Below are 19,826 nucleotides of genomic sequence, written 5' to 3' on the forward strand. Positions count from 1 at the left end.
TCCTGCATTGGCAGGTGGATTCTTTATTGCTGAGCCACCAGGGAAGCCCCATATATAGGTTTACTATGGGATTAAAATGTGATATGAAACTGCTATATCCGTGTGAAGTATTATTACCATCTGAGCATCTAGAAGGAATCAGGAAGCTGAAAGACACTAGTGTCTGGGGTTCCTGAAGCTGTTTTTAAAGAGTAAGTGGCTGGAGCTGACTGGTATAATTTTCATTGCTTGTATTTCTCCCTTCACTGTTGCAGGCCAGAGACTATGGCTGATGGGGCTGCAGCACTGAACTTGACAGATATGATTCCTGATCTCATGGAGCTTGCAGTCTAAGAAGCATTATGGAATCAAGTCCCAAAACTCTTGGGAGGATCCCATCCTAAAAGTCAAAGGCCTGCTAGGATGTGTTATTGGAACGGTAACACCAAAATAAACCACCAGTTGATGAGCACATAATGTCTACAACATACCATGATGTCATAATTTGGGCAAAAGCTTGTGCTTTTCTGGCTTGGGGGGAGGGGCATGCAATGAGCAGAAAGTAAGGTAACAGGTGTTACAGGACTGTCTGCAGAGCCTTTGTATGAACCCCTAAGGCAGTGGGCAGAAGTTTTGTATAAGAAAAGCAGTCTCCTGGTTACCAGATGTAGCTGAATTCAGCTCCACTCCAAACTGTTGTATGACCTCCAGCAAAACTTAATCAGGTATAATAATAACATTGAAATATCAGTTGCCCTGCCCCGTGAAGAAAGCAGATTTTTATCACTTAAATTGTTAGTATGATCCAAGAAATCAAAGAACCAGTTATTAATCAGTCTTTCCAGTGAAATCAATAACCTCTGAGTTCATCTTGGGGAACCTGCTGAGACTGGGGCTTAATGAAAACACAAGAACGAACTAACCGGTGGTGGGGCTGGAGGGCAAAATACATGGGTGTACTTTTCATCAAAACACGCGAGGAAAAACCCTCTTGCCATATCTTGTGTGCTTGCTAATAAGCTTAATTTGAACACTTATTCACCTTTTTACAATTCTTAGCACCACAGAAAGGAGGTACTTTTCCTTCTTCCTTAAAAACAAGTTCCAGTCCAAACCATCAGCCTCTGTAGGTTGTCTTAATTGCTACTTTGCACCGCACTGGGCTATGACTCTGATTTTTGGCACATGCTGTCATACACAAAGTTCCGAAAATAAAATGCTCCAGGATATCCCCGGAACTCTTAGAAGGCTTTAAAAGGGGACTTGCACGCTGAAAGAATATCTTTGATGAAGACAATTCAGGCGAGCAGAATGCTTATGGCAAAAGAATTATATGATTCTTTGAGATCTTGAAGTGGGTCCGAAGAATCCTTGCCACCTAACTTATCATGGTTTGGGGGAGTTTGACAAGAATCCAGTTTTGATAAAGACAATTGTGTTTTCCTCCCCAAGTGACTATACATTTAAATAGCTAAAACATCTGTTCAGCAACATAGTAAAACATGTACACTCGGAACGCCTGAGAGAAGAGCCTGCCAAACGGTCGGTTGAGAGGGACTTTGCTGGGGGAGAGCACCAAGATAAAGCAACCACTGTTTGTTTTGTCTGGTCAGGGGGAAAGGCAAAGCAACCAATATTTTGGGTTTCATTTCATTTGTGAAGAATTATTTGAGAAAGGGTGGCAAGAGGACATTTCCTGACGGGATTTTTTTTTTAACCTGTCCATTAGTAGAAGAGCATGAGAACCTTGGATGTCAACGCCTAACAGACTCTTGAGACCAGCCACCAAACCACAAAAAGCGACTTTCTTCTTGACTGGCCTCTCTGTCTCTCCCGATGGAGGCAGAAACAGGGAGCAGCATGGAGATCGGAAAGACAGCCAACAGAGGCACTCGAATCGCCCTGGCCGTGTTCGTTGGTGGCACCCTGGTGCTGGGCATAGTCCTCTTTCTAGGTAAGTGGGGGCGCTGGAGGCCAGGGAACTGGGTGAGTGTGCAGTGGTTTCCTTGTGCTTAATTCTGGCAAACCTTGTCAGGATGCAGGTGGAGGGCTGTTTGCTTCTGTTAGTAGGTGCGTCCTTAGTTTCTATTAAATATGCAAATGAAAGGAAGCTTTTTCTTTAGGAAGGTAAATAAATAGGAATGCCCAAGTACCAAATACATAATCCAAAATGTGAAGTGGGTATAAAGTGGCTTTGAGTGGCTGGAGGACTTGGTTGCCTCAGGCAAACATTTTATTATGCATTATATTTAGCAAAATGAGTGTGGACGAATTCATAGTCAGATACTTTCATTTATTTTGTGAGGAAAGACTTTACATTGTGATCAAACCATGCTGGAATTTCTTTCCATTTGATTTTTGTCAATGTTTGCCTGAATGACTCATGAAATTTAACTCAAAAAATACAAATCAGTCTTTAAAAATGCACCTTTAGTGGTATTCTTCAATTCCTTTCCAATCTAGTAACTCTGGTGGAATAAAATTTTAACTCTTTCTATTAGATTTAAAAGTTAATATGAAGGAAAACAGAGGTTTTCCTCCCAAGATTTGAAAGGTATTGTGATGCATTGATTTTAATGACTGTTGGTGAGAATGATGTTCCCAGAGAGTATATATGATGATAAAAACATATTCTTATGAGAAAGAAGGAAATATCTTAGAAAGGGGAGAGGGATGTTCTAAGATTTTAGGCATTCTGAATCTTTGCTCTCCTTTGTATTTTTCTCATGCGGCCTATACTATTTCATTAGCTTGAAAATTATGTAGGTCCAAGCCCTTTCCTGAGCAGAGTCTAGGTGCTGTTTGAAATGTAGCAAGCCTGGAAACAGACCTTGGCATATGCAGGATGCAGGCGGCCACGTTTATCTTGGCAGGGGAAAGCCAGTAATTAAACATTAAAAAGTTAGAGTTGTGTGGTTGAAAACTGCTAAAATGAGCAAACCATCTTTCCATGTTTTCTGTGGCTGAAGATTTAGGGAATTAGATGGGCTTATCGCTGAATCTCCTATTCCTGCAACTGAACTTGAGGCTTTTGAAAAGTGTTGTGAGATTTCTTGGCACTTGGGGTTTAGGCAAGTGTCCTATCCTGAAATTCACAACTGGGGGAAAAATGATAATGTCAAGGACTATGCACTAGGTGAGAAGTGACTACAAAGTTAGACTATCAGTGTTTTGCAAATACTCCCAAACTTACAAATCCAAGTGATTATTGTTTATGTAAAAATATGTTCTCTTTTTAATGATGTTACTGCTGCTTGAAGCTTCTTTGAAATTCCTCCCACTCTTATGGGAGTTCTGAGGCTGTAGCATATTATTAGAATATTCTTGATGGCAGCATTTTTTTTTTCCACACCATTCAGCTTGTGGGATATTAGTCCCCCAACCAGGGATCGAACCCAGGCCCTCTGCCATGCGGAGTCCTAACCATTAGAATTAGGGGATTCCAAATCTTTGTTCTTTGAGAGAAGATGATCCTTTGGGATCAGCTCTAAAGTTTTTCAAGCACAGTAAAATTCATCAAGCCAGTTGATGCTATTATGGGTAAGGAGGCCTACATAAAATAGAAAAAAATAACTTTCCAATGTGCCCGATAACTTGGCTCTCTCTCACTTTGAATCTTTAACAGAAGGTGTAATGATGTTAGAGAATAATTCTCCCTCAGTCTTCACTACTCCCAAGTGTGGTCCGTGGACCAGCAGCATCCGCATTACTTGGGAGCCAGAGCCCCACCCCAGACCTACTGATTCAGAACCTGCATTTTTCACAAGATTCCCAGATGATTCATTTTCAAATTAAAGTTTGAGAAGTATTGCTTCAGGTGGCCATGTCCATTTGGATGTATACATTCAGAGACATTTGCTTTTAAGTAGTTGCACGCTCTGAAATTTAAAAAGAAATGGTATTTTTGTCAAATTATATTTTTTCTTGTGGTGAGAACTTTTAAGATCTACTCTCTTATCAACTTCCAGATATACAATATAGTGTTACTATGGTTACCAGGCTATATGTTACCACATGACCTATTTATTTTATAACTGGAAGTTTGTATCTTGAAAGGAATAAGTCTTTAATTATTTTATTATATTTTTTCTAAAATAAAATAAGGTTAGTATCAAGAAGGTATTGTCCAGAATGTTAAAGTATTATTATTTACAATAAACTTTCTTTTTCCACATTAAAAAAAGACATGCTCATTAAAGAAAATTTGGTAAACATATAGTAATAGACTGAAGGGAAAAATTTATGGTTCAATCACCAAGGCATATTGAAATATTTCATGCTAATTGTTATGCTCCACATATATATTTTTACTTTTTTTGATTTCTAAAGAAATCAAAATATAACTTTAAGATACTTCTTTTCTTAAAAATAGGCCTGAGATGTTTGTTTCATAAGCAATTTTCTTGAATGTTTAATGTAACACAGGTAAAAAGACTGGAGGATGGCAGCAGAGAAAAGAACAAAGACAAAGCAGGCTCCTCTTAGAATGTGGGTTAATAAATAACACAAATTGCCACACTGGCAGGTGATGTATAGGTCTTTCATCTCTAGCAGAAACATAGGGATACTTTTCCTCTGCTGAGGATGCCTTGAAAGGGCTTGGCCTCCTTTCACCCTCTACCTTCCATCTCCCCACGGCCACATTTCCAAATGATTCCTTATTTCTGCTCACAGAGTACAGCAATAATGAATTCCCCACAATTTCCTTGGCTACCACAAATATTTTCAAAGTCTAAACTCATATCTGCTAACGTCCAGGTGCCACGTGAAGTTTATGAACAGGGCACCCCTCCAAACATTTGCTGAAAGTTGCCAGCCAGGTGGGGGAAATGAAGCCATTGGTGAAAAGCTACTTAGGTCTTGTAGGGTTTCTGTTTGGTTTTGTTTTGGTGGAAGTAGTTGGAAACTTGGTCCACCAAGCTGTATCTGTGTGGTAGCTGGGCTGGGCCTGGTGGGAGGTGGGTGTGGAGTACAGGACAGGCAGATAATGATTCTCTTGACCGAAAAAAAATCTCTGTTACTCTTCCTCCTTTTATGGGCTGTATCTGTATGAATGGTTTAGATAAGATGCAGAACTTTAAATGCCACATATGCTAGCTTTCTCCTTCAGCTCTGGATTTAGTCCAAATGACACAATCTATAACTTTCAATTTTCCCATCACTAAAATGAGAATGTAGTTGTAAACAAAAAGTGAAATGATTAGACTTAAACCACAGATAATCGGAGATAGAGACTTTAGGGATTATTTAACCAAATGGTTCTCAAACTTGAGTGTGCATCAGAATAACATGGAGGGCTTGTTAAAATGCAAATGGGACTTTTCTGGTGGACCAGAGGTTAAGAGTCTGCCTGCCAATGCAGGGGACACGGGTTTGATCCCTGGTCCAGAAAGATCTCAGATGCTGTGAGGCAACTAGGTCCCTGTGCCACAACTATTGAAGCCCATACACCTAGAGACTGTGCCACTCAACAAGAGAAGCCACTGCAATGAGAAGACCATGCACCACAACTTGAGAGTAGCCCCCACTCACTGCAACTCTCTAGAGAAAGCCCATGCAAAGCACTGAAGACCCGGTAAAGCCATAAGCAAATAGATAGACTAAAATTAAATAAATAAAAGGAGGATGGTTGGGCCCCAACCCCAGAGTTTGTGAGTCTGAAGGTCAGGGTAGGGCTTGGTCATCTGCATTTCTCATTAGCTCCCAGGTGATGTTGCTGTGCTGCCTTTGCCCCTGGGACCCCACTCTAAGAAGCATGGGTCTAGTTGTGCCCACTTGTCTTCACGTTCAAGCAAACCAAGTTTGGGAGCAACCAAGAGTCTCACCAAGGTTGCTTAGCTAGTGACCAGAGTCTGGTTCTGTGACAATGAGCCAAGTGGATTTTTGAATGTGGTGTCAATACAGGGAAGGATGAATAGATATCAAACGTCTCACAAGTGTGCCTCACAGTGGGTTACCTGTTGGTGGTCTGTTGCAAGCCAGTCATTTATTTTGGTCTGTTTTTTCAGTGAGTCAAGGTTTCTTAAGTCTCCATGCTAAACCAGAGTACTGCCTGAAGCCAGAATGCATCGAAGCTGGTAAGTCAGTTTTCCACCCTGTGTCAAGTTATAATTATGGTACCTTGGGGAATGGAAGAGAAAACAGGTGGTATTTTTAGTATTTTGCTTGTTTGAGGTTTACCAAGTATGAAATGCAATTCTGATGAAATTTTAACTTTACTTTCAAGTCTTGGTGTGAAGTTGTGGAACATAGGTTTCCTGTTCTTTTTTTTTTTTTCTTGCAATAAAACAGCTGTGCAGTATTCCAAGTCATTATAAGGAAATCAGAAAGGGGTGTGGAAGACTGAATGGCCTTTCTTAAAACCTGAAGACAGAGACTATCGACATTCCTATTACCTTAGCTGGATGTGGGCTGTAAAAAAATACAGAGAATCAAGGAAATACTTAGATTTTTGGCAGCGGCATTGATTAAAATGGAAAAGACATAGGTAAAAGGGCTTTTAAACTCTGAGGATTTATACAAAGATACTAGGTTAGATATATATGTTATTACAGTCCTTTTTAAAAACTTTTAAAACTGAAGTTTAGGTGAATTGCAATGTGTTAATTACTGCTGTACAGCAACTCAGTTATACTATACACACACACACACACACACACACACACACACTATATATAGTGTGTATATATATATATATATACACTATACTATACACTACACACACACACACACACACACACAATATAGAGATGGCTGGATGGCATCACTGACTTGATGGATATGAGTCTGGGTGAACTCCGGGAGTTGGTGATGGACAGGGAGGCCTGGCGTGCTGCGATTCATGGGGTGGCAAAGAGTCGGACACGACTGAGCTAAACTGATATATATATACATTCTTTTCCATCATAGTTTATCACAGTCTTCCCTGGGGGTTCAATTGGTAAAGAATCTGCCTGCAGTTAAAGAGACCTGAGTTGGATCCTTGGGTTGGGAAGATCCCCGGGAGAAGGAAATGGCAAGCAAGCCTAGTATCCTTACCTAGGAAGTCCCAGGGATAGAGGAGCCTGGCAGGTTACAGCCCATGGGGTCACAAGAGTTGGACACAATTTAGCAACTAAACCACCACCATCACTGAATTTAGTTCCCTGTGCTATACAGTAGGACCCTGTTAACCATCCTGTATGTAAAATAGTTTACATCTGCTAATCCCACACTCCTTGACAACCACCAGTATATTCTCTCTTTTTTTTTTTTTTGGCTCATTCTTAAGTTAAACACACACACATTTTAACCAGGCAATATGTTCTGTGACTTACATGTACCATCTCATAAAATCTTCATAAGAACCCCATGAAGTTGGTGCTATCACCTGGCCCAACTGCAGATGAGGAAATGTAGGCTTCCAAAAGCTAAATAGCTTGCTAAGGGTCACAATCTGAGTTAGCGACAGGGCTGGGCTTCAAGTTCATGTCTGGCTCCTGTCCATCTGTGCCCGTGCGCTAGAGGCCATGCCAGGTAACTTTCTTGGATCCTAGTCCTGTCTTGCTCTGTTTTTTCATAACATTAGACCTACTGGAGTCTAGTGACTAGACAACTGTTGCAGCTTTTTAATCTTATCCCAGAAAGGGTGAAAAAAAAGTGCAAATTCCCAGATCCTTTCTTGTTCCCAGCAGAGCAGATGACCCAGGGTTTTCTCCAGTGGAGCGAGGGTGACCTGGAGAAGGGTGAAGGACCAGGTAGGATTATCAGAGGACAGCTTTTAGACCTGACGTCCCTTTGTGCTTTGGCTAGGGAACGGGTCTCACAGATGTGTGAAATTTACATTTTTGAACTCAAACTTTCAATTTGAGTTTACTTGAGTTTTTGTATAGAGTACCAGTTATTTCATGAGTTTTGTCTCTACTACAAATCACAATAATGAAAAAGTAAAGCCTGAAGAATGAAACTGATCCGGTTGCTTCCTGACAGCTTGTTTCCCTTGCTAGCTGTTTTTAGTGTAAGCCTTGCTGTGTGCGCGTGCCTGCCTCGGCGCCGCGTGTGTGCATCACGCGCCTGCCTCGGCGCCGCGTGCGTGCGTCATGTGCGTCACGTGCGTGCCTCGGCGCCGCGTGCGTGCGTCACGCGCCTGCCTCGGCGCCCTGTGCGTGCATCACGTGCCTGCCTCGGCGCCGTGTGCGTCACGTGTGTGCCTCAGCGCTGTGTGCGTCACGTGCATCACGTGCGTGCCTCAGCGCTGTGTGCGTCACGTGCGTCACGTGCGTGCCTCGGCGCCGTGTGCGTCACGTGCATCACGTGCGTGCCTCGGCGTCGTGTGCGTCACGTGCATCACGTGCCTGCCTCGGCGCCGGGTGCGTCACGTGCGTGCCTCGGTGCCGTGTGCGTCACGTGCGTGCTTAGGTGCCGTGTGCGTCATGTGCGTGCCTCGGCGCCGGGTGCGTCACGTGCGTGCCTCGGCGCCGGGTGCGTCACGTGCGTGCCTCGGCGCCGTGTGCGTCACGTGCGTCACGTGCATGCCTCGGTGCCCTGTGCGTCCCGTGCATCACGTGCGTGCCTCGGCGCCGTGTGCGTTACGTGCGTGACGTGCCTGCCTCGGTGCCCGGTGCGTCACGTGCCTGCCTCGGTGCCAGGTGCGTCACGTGCATGCTTCGGTGCCGGGTGCCTCACGTGCGAGCCTCGGCACCGTGTGCGTTACGTGCGTGACGTGCCTGCCTCGGCGCCCGGCGCGTCACGTGCCTGCCTCAGTGCCGAGTGCGTCACGTGCGTGCCTCGGTGCCGTGTGCGTCACGTGCGTGCTTCGGTGCCGGGTGCGTCACGTGCGTGCCTCGGTGCCGTGCGCATCACGTGCGTGCTTCGGCGCCGTGTGCGTCACGTGCGTCACGTGCCTGCCTCGGCGCCGGGTGCGTCACGTGTGTGCCTCGGCGCCGGGTGCGTCACGTGCGTGCCTCGGCGCCGGGTGCGTCACGTGCGTGCCTCAGCGCCGGGTGCGTCACGTGCGTCAGGTGCATGCTTCGGCACCGTGTGCGTCACGTGCGTCACGTGCGTGCCTCGGCGCCGGGTGCGTCAGGTGCGTGCCTCGGCGCCGTGCGTCGCGTGCGTGCCTCGGTGCCGGGTGCGCCACGTGCATGCCTCGGCGCCGTGTGCGTCACGTGCTTGACTCGGCGCCGTGTGCGTCCCGTGCATCACGTGCGTGCCTCGGCCCCGGGTGCGTCACGTGCGTGCCTCTGTGACGTGTGCGTCACGTGCGTGCCTCGGCGGCGTGTGCGTCACGTGCGTCTCGTGCCTGCCTCGGCGCCGTGTGCGTCACGTGCGTCACGTGCATGTCTCGGCGCCGTGTGCGTCACGTGCGTGCTTCAGTGCCGGGTGCGTCACTTGCGTGCCTCGGCGCCGTGTGCGTCACATGCGTCACGTGCGTGCCTCTGCGCCGGGTGCGTCACATGCATGCCTCGGCGCCGTGTGCGTCACGTGCGTGCCTCGGTGCCGTGTGTGTCACGTGCGTGCTTTGGTGCCGGGTGCGTTACGTGCGTGCCTCGGCACCGTGTGCGTCACGTGCGTCCCGTGCCTGCCTCGGCGCCGTGTGCGTCCCGTGCCTGCCTCGGCGCCGTGTGCGTCACGTGCGTGCCTCGGCGCCAGGTGCGTCACGTGCGTGCCTCGGCGCCGTGTGCGTCACGTGCGTGCCTCGGCGCCGTGTGCGTCACGTGCGTGCTTTGGTGCCGTGTGCGTCACGTGCGTGCCTCGGCGCCGGGTGCGTCACGTGCGTGCCTCGGCGCCGGGTGCGTCACGTGCGTGCTTCGGTGCCGTGTGTGTCACGTGCATGCTTTGGTGCCGGGTGCATCACGTGCCTGCCTCGGCGCCGGGTGCGTCACGTGCGTCACGTGCGTGCTTCGGCACCGTGTGCGTCATGTGCGTCACGTGCCTGCCTCGGTGCCGTGTGCGTCACGTGCGTGCTTCGGTGCCGGGTGCGTCACATGCGTGCCTCGGTGCCGTGTGCGTCATGTGCGTGCTTCGGTGCCGGGCGCGTCACGTGCGTGCCTCGGTGCCATGTGCGTCACGTGCGTCATGTCCCTGCTTCGGCGCTGGGCGGGTCATGTGCGTGCCTCGGTGCCGTGTGCGTCACGTGCGTGCTTCGGCACCGTGTGCATCATGTACGTCATGTGCCTGCCTCGGCGCCGGGTGCGTAACGTGCGTGCCTCGGCGCCGGGTGTGTCACGTGCGTGCCTCAGCGCCGAGTGCGTCACGTGCGTCACGTGCGTGCTTCGGCACCGTGTGCGTCACGTGTGTCACGTGCGTGCCTCGGCGCCGGGTGCGTCACGTGCGTCACGTGCGGGCCTCGGCGCCGAGTGCGTCACGTGCGTGCCTCGGCGCCGTGTGCGTCACGTGCGTCACGTGCGGGCCTCGGCGCCGAGTGCGTCACGTGCGTGCCTCGGCGCCGTGTGCGTCACGTGCGTCACGTGCGTGCCTTGGCGGCGTGTGCGTCACGTGCGTCACGTGCGTGCCTCGGCGCCGGGTGCGTCACGTGCGTCACGTGCGTGCCTCGGCGCCGTGTGCGTCGTGTGCGTGCCTCGGCGCCGGGTGCGTCACGTGCGTGCCTCAGCGCCGAGTGCGTCACGTGCGTCACGTGCGTGCTTCGGCACCGTGTGCATCACGTGCGTCACGTGCGTGCCTCGTCGCCGTGTGCGTCACGTGCGTGCCTCAGCGCCGGGTGCGTCACGTGCATCACGTGCGTGCCTCGTCGCCGTGTGCGTCACGTGCATGCCTCGGTGCCGTGTGCGTCCTGTGCGTCACGTGCCTGCCTCGGCGCCGTGTGTGTCACGTGCGTGCTTTGGTGCCGGGTGCGTCACGTGCGTGCGTCTGCGCCGTGTGCGTCACGTGCGTCAAGTGCCTGCCTCGGCGCCGTGTGCGTCACATGCGTGCTTTGGTGCCGGGTGCGTCACGTGCGTGCTTCGGTGCCGGGTGCGTCACGTGCGTGCCTCTGCGCCGTGTGCGTCCCGTGCATCACGTGCGTGCCTCGGCGCCGTGTGCGTCACGTTCCTGCCTCAGCGCCGGGTGCGTCACGTGCGTGGCTCTGCGCCGTGTGTGTCACCTGCGTGCTTTGGCACCGTGTGCGTCACGTGCGTCACGTGCGTGCCTCGGCGCCCGCGTCACGTGCGTGCCTCGGTGCCGGGTGCGTCACGTGCGTGCCTCGGCGCCGTGTGCGTCCCGTGCGTGCCTCGGCGCCGTGTGAGTCACGTGCGTGCCTCGGTGCCGTGTGCGTCCCGTGCGTCACGTGCGTGCCTCGGCGCCGTGTGCGTCACATGCGTGCCTCGGTGCCGTGTGCGTCCCGTGCGTCACGTGCGTGCCTCAGCGCCGTGTGCGTCACATGCGTGCCTCGGCGCCGTGTGCGTCACGCGCGTCACGTGTGTGCCTCGGCGCCGGGTGCGTCACGTGCGTGCCTCGGTGCCGTGTGCGTCACGTGCGTGCTTCCGTGCCAGGTGCGTCACGTGCGTGCCTCGGCGCCGTGTGCGTCACATGCGTGCCTCGGCGCCGTGTGCGTCACGTGAGTCATGTGCCTGCCTCGGCGCCGGGTGCGTCATGTGCGTGCCTCGGTGCCGTGTGCGTCACGTGCGTGCTTCCGTGCCAGGTGCGTCACGTGGGTGCCTCGGCGCCGTGTGCGTCACATGCGTGCCTCGGCGCCGTGTGCGTCACGTGAGTCATGTGCCTGCCTCGGCGCCGGGTGCGTCACGTGCGTGCCTCGGTGCCATGTGCGTCACGTGCGTGCTTCCGTGCCGGGTGCGTCACGTGCGTGCCTCTGCGCCGTGTGGGTCCCGTGCATCACGTGCGTGCCTCGGCGCCGTGTGCATCACTGCCTGCCTCGGCGCCGGGTGCGTCACGTGCGTGCCTCGGCGCCGGGTGCGTCACGTGCGTGCCTCGGCGCCGGATGCGTCACGTGCGTCACGTGCGTGCTCGGCACCGTGTGCGTCACGTGCGTCACGTGCGTGCCTCGGCGCCGGGTGCGTCACGTGCGTGCCTCGGCGCCGTGTGCGTCACGTGCGTCACGTGCGGGCCTCGGCGCCGAGTGCGTCACGTGCGTGCCTCGGCGCCGTGTGCGTCATGTGCGTCACGTACGTGCCTCGGCGCCGTGTGCGTCACGTGCGTCACGTGCGTGCCTCGGCGCCGGGTGCGTCATGTGCGTCACGTGCGTGCCTCGGCGCCGTGTGCGTCATGTGCGTGCCTCGGCGCCGGGTGCGTCACGTGCGTGCCTCAGCGCCGAGTGCGTCACGTGCGTCACGTGCGTGCTTCGGCACCGTGTGCATCACGTGCGTCACGTGCGTGCTTCGGCGCCGGGTGCGTCACGTGCGTGCCTCGGCGCCGTGTGCGTCACGTGCGTGCCTCGGCGCCGTGTGCGTCATGTGCGTGCTTCGCTGCCGGGCGCGTCACGTGCGTGCCTCGGTGCCATGTGCGTCACGTGCGTCACATCCCTGCTTCGGCGCTGGGCGGGTCATGTGCGTGCCTCGGTGCCGTGTGCGTCACGTGCGTGCTTTGGTGCCGGGTGCGTCACGTGCGTGCGTCTGCGCCGTGTGCGTCACGTGCATCAAGTGCCTGCCTCGGCGCCGTGTGCGTCACATGCGTGCTTTGGTGCCGGGTGCGTCACGTGCGTGCTTCGGTGCCGGGTGCGTCACGTGCGTGCCTCTGCGCCGTGTGCGTCCCGTGCATCACGTGCGTGCCTCGGCGCCGTGTGCATCACGTGCGTCACGTGCGGGCCTCGGCGCCGAGTGCGTCACGTGCGTGCCTCGGCGCCGTGTGCGTCATGTGCGTCACGTACGTGCCTTGGCGCCGTGTGCGTCACGTGGGTCACGTGCGTGCCTCGGCGCCGGGTGCGTCACGTGCGTCACGTGCGTGCCTCGGCGCCGGGTGCGTCATGTGCGTGCCTCGGCGCCGGGTGCGTCACGTGCGTGCCTCAGCGCCGAGTGCGTCACGTGCGTCACGTGGGTGTTTCGGCACCGTGTGCATCACGTGCGTCACGTGCATGCTTCGGCGCCGGGTGCGTCACGTGCGTGCCTCGGCGCCGTGTGCGTCATGTGCGTGCCTCGGCACCGTGTGCGTCATGTGCGTGCTTCGGTGCCGGGCGCGTCACGTGCGTGCCTCGGCGCCGTGTGCGTCACGTGCGTCACGTCCCTGCTTCGGCGCTGGGCGGGTCATGTGCGTGCCTCGGTGCCGTGTGCGTCACGTGCGTGCTTCGGCACCGTGTGCGTCATGTGCGTCACGTGCCTGCCTCGGCGCCGGGTGCGTCACGTGCGTGCCTCGGCGCCGTGTGCGTCACGTGCGTCACATGCGTGCCTCGGCGCCGTGTGCGTCACGTGCGTCACGTGCGTGCCTCGGCGCCGTGTGCGTCCTGTGCATCACGTGCCTGCCTCGGCGCCGTGTGTGTCACGTGCGTGCTTTGGTGCCGGGTGCGTCACGTGCGTGCGTCTGCGCCGTGTTCGTCACGTGCATCAAGTGCCTGCCTCGGCGCCGTGTGCGTCACATGCGTGCTTTGGTGCCGGGTGCGTCACGTGCGTGCCTCTGCGCCGTGTGCGTCCCGTGCATCACGTGCGTGCCTCGGCGCCGTGTGCGTCATGTTCCTGCCTCAGCGCCGGGTGCATCACGTGCGTGCCTCGGCGCCGTGTGCGTCACATGTGTGCCTCGGCGCCGTGTGCGTCACGTGCGTCACGTGCGTGCCTCGGCGCCGGGTGCGTCACGTGCGTGCCTCGGTGCCGTGTGCGTCACGTGCGTGCTTCCGTGCCAGGTGCGTCACGTGCGTGCCTCGGCGGCGTGTGCGTCACATGCGTGCCTCGGCGCCGTGTGCGTCACATGAGACATGTGCCTGCCTCGGCGCCGGGTGCGTCACGTGCGTGCCTCGGTGCCGTGTGCGTCACGTGCGTGCTTCCGTGCCAGGTGCGTCACGTGCGTGCCTCGGCGCCGTGTGCGTCACATGCGTGCCTCGGCACCGTGTGCGTCACGTGAGTCATGTGCCTGCCTCGGCGCCGGGTGCGTCACGTGCGTGCCTCGGTGCCGTGTGCGTCACGTGCGTGCTTCCGTGCCGGGTGCGTCACGTGCGTGCCTCGCCGCCGGGTGCGTCACGTGCGTGCCTCGGCGACGTGTGCGTCACGGGCGTCACGTGCGTGCCTCGGCGCCAGGTGAGTCCTGTGCGTGCCTCGGCCCCGGGTGCGTCACGTGCGTGCCTGGGCGCCGGGTGCGTCACATGCGTGCCTCGGCGCCGTGTGCGTCACGTGCGTCACGTGCCTGCCTCTGCGCCGGGTGCGTCACGTGCGTGCCTCGGCGCCGTGTGCGTCACGTGCGTCACGTGCGTGCCTCGGCGCCGGGTGCGTCACGTGCGTGCCTCGGCGCCGGGTGCGTCACGTGCGTGCCTCGGCGCCGTGTGCGTCAAGTGCGTCACGTGCGTGCCTCGGCGCCGGGTGCGTCACGTGCATGCCTCGGCGCCGGGTGCGTCACGTGCGTGCCTCGGCGCCGGGTGCGTCAAGTGCGTCACGTGCGTGCCTCGGCGCCGGGTGCGTCACGTGCGTGCCTCGGCGCCGTGTGCGTCAAGTGCGTCACGTGCGTGCCTCGGCGCCGGGTGCGTCACGTGCGTGCCTCGGCGCCGGGTGCGTCACGTGCGTGCCTCGGCGCCGTGTGCGTCAAGTGCGTCACGTGCGTGCCTCGGCGCCGGGTGCGTCACGTGCGTGCCTCGGCGCCGGGTGCGTCACGTGCGTGCCTCGGCGCTGGGTGCGTCACGTGCGTGCCTCGGCGCCGGGTGCGTCAAGTGCGTCACGTGCGTGCCTCGGCGCCGGGTGCGTCACGTGCGTGCCTCGGCGCCGTGTGCGTCAAGTGGGCGTGCCTCGGCGCCGGGTGCGTCACGTGCGTGCCTCGGCGCCGTGTGCGTCAAGTGCGTCACGTGCGTGCCTCGGCGCCGGGTGCGTCACGTGCGTGCCTCGGCGCCGTGTGCGTCAAGTGCGTCACGTGCGTGCCTCGCCGCCGGGTGCGTCACATGCGTGCCTCGGCGACGTGTGCGTCACGGGCGTCACGTGCGTGCCTCGGCGCCAGGTGAGTCCTGTGCGTGCCTCGGCCCCGGGTGCGTCACGTGCGTGCCTCGGCGCCGGGTGCGTCACGTGCGTGCCTCTGCGCCGTGTGGGTCCCGTGCATCACGTGCGTGCCTCGGCGCCGTGTACTTCACTGCCTGCCTCGGCGCCGGGTGCGTCACGTGCATGCCTCGTCGCCGGGTGCGTCTCGTGCGTGCCTCGGCGCCGGGTGCGTCACGTGCGTGCCTCGGCGCCGAGTGCGTCAAGTGCGTCACGTGCGTGCCTCGCCGCCGGGTGCGTCACGTGCGTGCCTCGGCGCCGTGTGCGTCAAGTGCGTCACGTGCGTGCCTCGGCGCCGTGTACTTCACTGCCTGCCTCGGCGCCGGGTGCGTCACGTGCATGCCTCGTCGCCGGGTGCGTCTCGTGCGTGCCTCGGCGCCGGGTGCGTCACGTGCGTGCCTCGGCGCCGAGTGCGTCAAGTGCGTCACGTGCGTGCCTCGCCGCCGGGTGCGTCACGTGCGTGCCTCGGCGCCGTGTGCGTCAAGTGCGTCACGTGCGTGCCTCGGCGCCGGGTGCGTCACGTGCGTGCCTCGACGCCGGGTGCGTCACGTGCGTGCCTCGGCGCCGCGTGCGTCACGTGCGTGCCTCGCCGCCGGGTGCGTCACGTGCGTGCCTCGGCGACGTGTGCGTCACGGGCGTCACGTGTGTGCCTCGGCGCCAGGTGAGTCCTGTGCGTGCCTCGGCCCCGGGTGCGTCACGTGCGTGCCTCGGCCCCGGGTGCGTCACGTGCGTGCCTCGGCGCCGGGTGCGTCACATGCGTGCCTCGGCGCCGTGTGCGTCACGTGCGTCACGTGCCTGCCTCTGCGCCGGGTGCGTCACGTGCGTGCCTCGGCGCCGTGTGCGTCACGTGCGTCACGTGCCTGCCTCTGCGCCGGGTGCGTCACGTGCGTGCCTCGGCGCCGTGTGCGTCACGTGCGTCACGTGCGTGCCTCGGCGCCGGGTGCGTTACGTGCGTGCCTCGGCGCAGGATGCGTCACGTTCGTGCCTCGGCGCCGAGTGCGTCACGTGCGTGCCTCGGCGCCGTCTGCGTCACGTGCGTGACGTGCGTGCCTCGGCGCCGGGTGCGTCACGTGCGTGCCTCGGCGCCGGGTGCGTCACGTGCGTGCCTCGGCGCTGGGTGCGTCACGTGCGTGCCTCGGCGCCGTCTGCGTCACGTGCGTCACGTGCGTGCCTCGGCGCCGGGTGCGTCACGTGCGTGCCTCCGCGCCGGGCGCGTCACATGCGTGCCTCGGCGCCGTGTGCGTCACGTGCCTGCCTCTGCGCCGGGTGCGTCACATGCGTGCCTCGGCGCCGTGTGCGTCACGTGCGTCATGTGCGTGCCTCGGCGCCGTGTGCGTCACGTGCGTGCCTCGGCGCCGTGTGCGTCACGTGCGTGCCTTGGCGGTGTGTGCGTCATGTTCGTGCCTTGGCGCCGGGTGCGTGCATAACGGCCTGCCCCCGCGCCGTGTGCGTCACGTGCGTGCCTCGGTGCCGCGTGCGTGCGTCACGTGCCTGCCTCGGCGCCGCGTGTGTGCATTACGTGCCCGCCTCGGTGCCGTTTGCGTCACGTGCGTGTCTCGGCGCCGCGTGCGTGCATCACGTGCATGCCTCGGGGCCACGTGCATCACGTGCCTGCCTCGCTGCCGTGTGCATCACGTGCTCACGTGTGTGCCTCGGCGCCGCAAGCGTGCATCACGTGCCTGCCTTGGCACCGTGTGCGTCACGTGCCTGCCTCGGCGCCGTGTGCGTGCATCACATGCATGCCTCGGCGCCGCGTGCGTGCATCACGTGCCTGCCTCGGCACCATGTGCATCACGTGCGTCACGTGCCTGCCTCGGGGCCGCGTGCTTGTGTTGCTTGAAGGATGATGTTTGGGAGAAGGGCGTTTTGGGCATTTTGCAAACAGCTGCCATATTTTCTGAGGTGCCATCTTTCCTTACTTCTCTTTTCTAGTCACATCCTAATCCCTCTTTCAGAATAACGGAGAAAGAATACAAAGAAGTGAGGAAACAAGAAAAGGATTTGTTAATGATAGTGGTGGTAGTGGATAGGAGCAGAGAGGCTAACTTTAGTTCGAAGGCTGATCTGGGCTAAATACATAAACCCACCTATGACTCAGTTTCACAATCTGTAAAATGGGAAAAAGAATTTTTTTTTTCTGCACTGGGCCTTTATTACTTCCCATGGACTTTCTCTAGTTGTGGAGCACAGAGGTTCCTCTCTAGTTGTGACGAGTGGACTTATTGTGGTGGCTTCTCATTACAGAGCACAGGCTCAGTCGTCGTGGCCCACAGGGCTTAATTGCTTTGTAGCATGTGAGATGTTACCGATCAGGGATTGAACCCAGTTCTCCTGCGTTGGCAGGTAGATTCTTTCCTACTGAGCCACCAGGGAAGAGTTTTTAATTTATCATGCTGGTTATGAGAATAGAAGAAAATAATGATGGTGTTAGTACGAGAAGTTGAGGTCCATGATGTCTTCCCCTTTACCCCTTACTCAGAGAGCATTGTAACTCAGTTGGCAAGATAGGACCTGGCGTCAATTCTTGTGATGGCAGAACTGTATCTTAACTCATGTGAGGCTGTTTTAGGCATTATTCATCCGTCTTCAGAGAATGCGCACTGTTCCCTATAGAATTATTAATGTGTTTGCTTCAGGAGTGCTACTTCAGACATTGCTGGCAGTATTATATCATCTGTGGTTTATGCATTGCATTGCTTTTCTAGACTCTATGAGCTCTGAAACATCTGGCGTCAAGAGTTTAGCATGAGTGTTTGTGAAATTGTAATAGCAAATTTGTATGTATGGTTGCCAGATTTAGCTACATGCATACATTCAGGATGCCCAGTTAAATTTGAATTGCAGATATACAATGACAAATTTTTTTTTTTTTGGTACAAGTATGTCCCATGAAATATTTGGTAGTACTTGCACTATAAAAGTAGTCATTTATATGAAATGCAAATTTCACTAGGTATTCTGTACTTTATCTGGCAACTGTATTTATTTGGCAGTGTGCCTGACACTTTTCTAAGTGCTTTACACGTACTCATTTAATTCTCATGAAAATCCTATGTGGTGCTTTTATTACCCCATTTTACAGATGAGGAAACTAAAATACAGAGAGGCTAAGGTTGCATAGTTATTGCATGGTGGTGTTGGCATTCAAAATCAGGTGGTCTGGGTCTAGAGTATGTGATGAGGCTACACTGCCTGAGAAGGGCTTAGCATAGTTCCTGGCACAGAGGGAAACTGCTCAGTATTAGTGACTTCATTGTTACCACCCACCCCACCCCTTTTAGCCCTGGTTAAACTTTAAGAAGTCAGGCTGGTATAAGAAGTAGTGCCTCCACCTCTACTACACAAATGCTAGCTGGAGACCGAATAACAATTTGTCTTGTATGTGATGACTTGAGGGACTACATAGCCTGGCATTTCGCAGAGTTTCTTTGTCATCGTATTTCTTTTATTAAAAGAAGACTCTCTGAGTTTTATCCATGAACTGAGTAGGGGGAAAGGAGTTTTGGTGTCTTGACAATTATGGTCCCTTGCAATTTTGAGTCACAGCTCCTCTGTATAAAGTGCAACCCTGTGCCCAGCTGTGAACTGTGAATGATGAATTGAGAGGCTGTAGCTGGAGTTTTTCCACTTAGTGGGCTCAGTTCCAAATTCAGTGTGAGTGATGTATTCTCCACTTTGTATCAGGACTGAGGTCAGAGCTGATCTTGCAGTTTAGATACCTGCAAGAATACTGAGGAGATGGGATACATTTGAGGGTTTGGGGCTGGGGGATTTGGGAAGGTAGCCAGTAAACAGTGTGCTTACGTGAATATTGTATGGGACTGAAACTTCTGTGATCCATGTCCCTGAGGTGTCACACAGCAGATTCATCCTGTGACTGCAGAGCCCGATTAACCATAAATATAAACTAAAATGAAAACTTTGTGTCCTAACATATTTGCATATTACATATTAGTGATGAAATAGTAGCAGAAACAAAAATTGTAATTGGAGGCAACCTAATTAATTTTGAAAGATAAAAATATTGTGCTCGCTTTGGCAGCACATATACTAAAATTGGAATGATACAGAGATTAGCATGGCCCCTGCACAAGGATGATACACAAGTTTGTGAAGCATTCCATATTTTTTGGGCCAGTTCTAATGAGGTGGATGAAACTGGAGCCTATTATACAGAGTGAAGTAAGTCAGAAAGAAAAACACCAATACAGTATATTAACGCATATATATGGAATTTAGAAAGATGGTAATGATGACCCTATATGTGAGACAGCAAAAGAGACACAGATGTAAAGAACAGACTTTTGGACTCTGTGGGAGAAGGCAAGGGTAGGATGATTTGAGAGAATAGCATTGAAATATGTATATTACCATATGTGAAATAGATCGCCAGTCCAGGTTTGATGCATGAGACAGGGTGCTCAAGGCTGGTGCACTGGGATGACCCTGAGGGGTGGGATGGGGAGGGAAGATGGAGGGGGTTCAGGATGGGGAACACATGTACACCCATGGCTGATTCATGTCAATGTATGGCAAAAACCACTATGATATTGTAAAGTAATTAGCCTCCAATTAAAATAATTAATTAAAAAAGAAAGATAAAAATGTTAAGTTAATTTAAACTTTGCCAAACTTAGATTCTAAACCACTTTTTTTTTTTTTGCTTCTTGGGGCAGTGTGTGGAAGGATTGAGAGTGGTGGGGAATTTGAATTTCTGTAGCTATTAGGATGCTTGTATATTAGTCACTTCATTGA

General features: G+C 54.7%; 1 protein-coding gene and 1 non-coding gene across 3 annotated transcripts in view; both read left to right on the forward strand.

The window, feature by feature from the left end:
- The first annotated feature begins 307 nt into the window (after positions 1-307).
- Positions 308-19,826, forward strand: part of PHEX (phosphate regulating endopeptidase X-linked) — a 213,327-nt gene continuing 193,808 nt past the window's right edge. Inside the window, exons 1-3 of one of the 2 annotated variants that reach the window (XM_086389324.1) lie at positions 308-418; positions 1,709-1,933; positions 5,988-6,056. In XM_086389324.1, the coding sequence (XP_086245450.1) occupies positions 1,816-1,933; positions 5,988-6,056 (187 nt within the window). In that variant the 5' untranslated portion in view covers positions 308-418; positions 1,709-1,815. Of the gene's footprint in view, positions 419-633; positions 1,934-5,987; positions 6,057-19,826 lie in introns of those variants that run through there. The other variant, XM_086389325.1, reaches the window with a different exon arrangement.
- LOC147339891 (U6 spliceosomal RNA) lies at positions 19,098-19,201 on the forward strand. Its single transcript, XR_015160022.1, has one exon. It is a non-coding gene; the product is annotated as a U6 spliceosomal RNA (small nuclear RNA).

Source organism: Bos grunniens, chromosome X (assembly GCF_055505025.1).
Source record: "Bos grunniens cultivar Pamir isolate PY7600 chromosome X, Bosgru_T2T1.0, whole genome shotgun sequence".
In the NCBI taxonomy this organism is placed as follows: domain Eukaryota; kingdom Metazoa; phylum Chordata; class Mammalia; order Artiodactyla; family Bovidae; genus Bos; species Bos grunniens.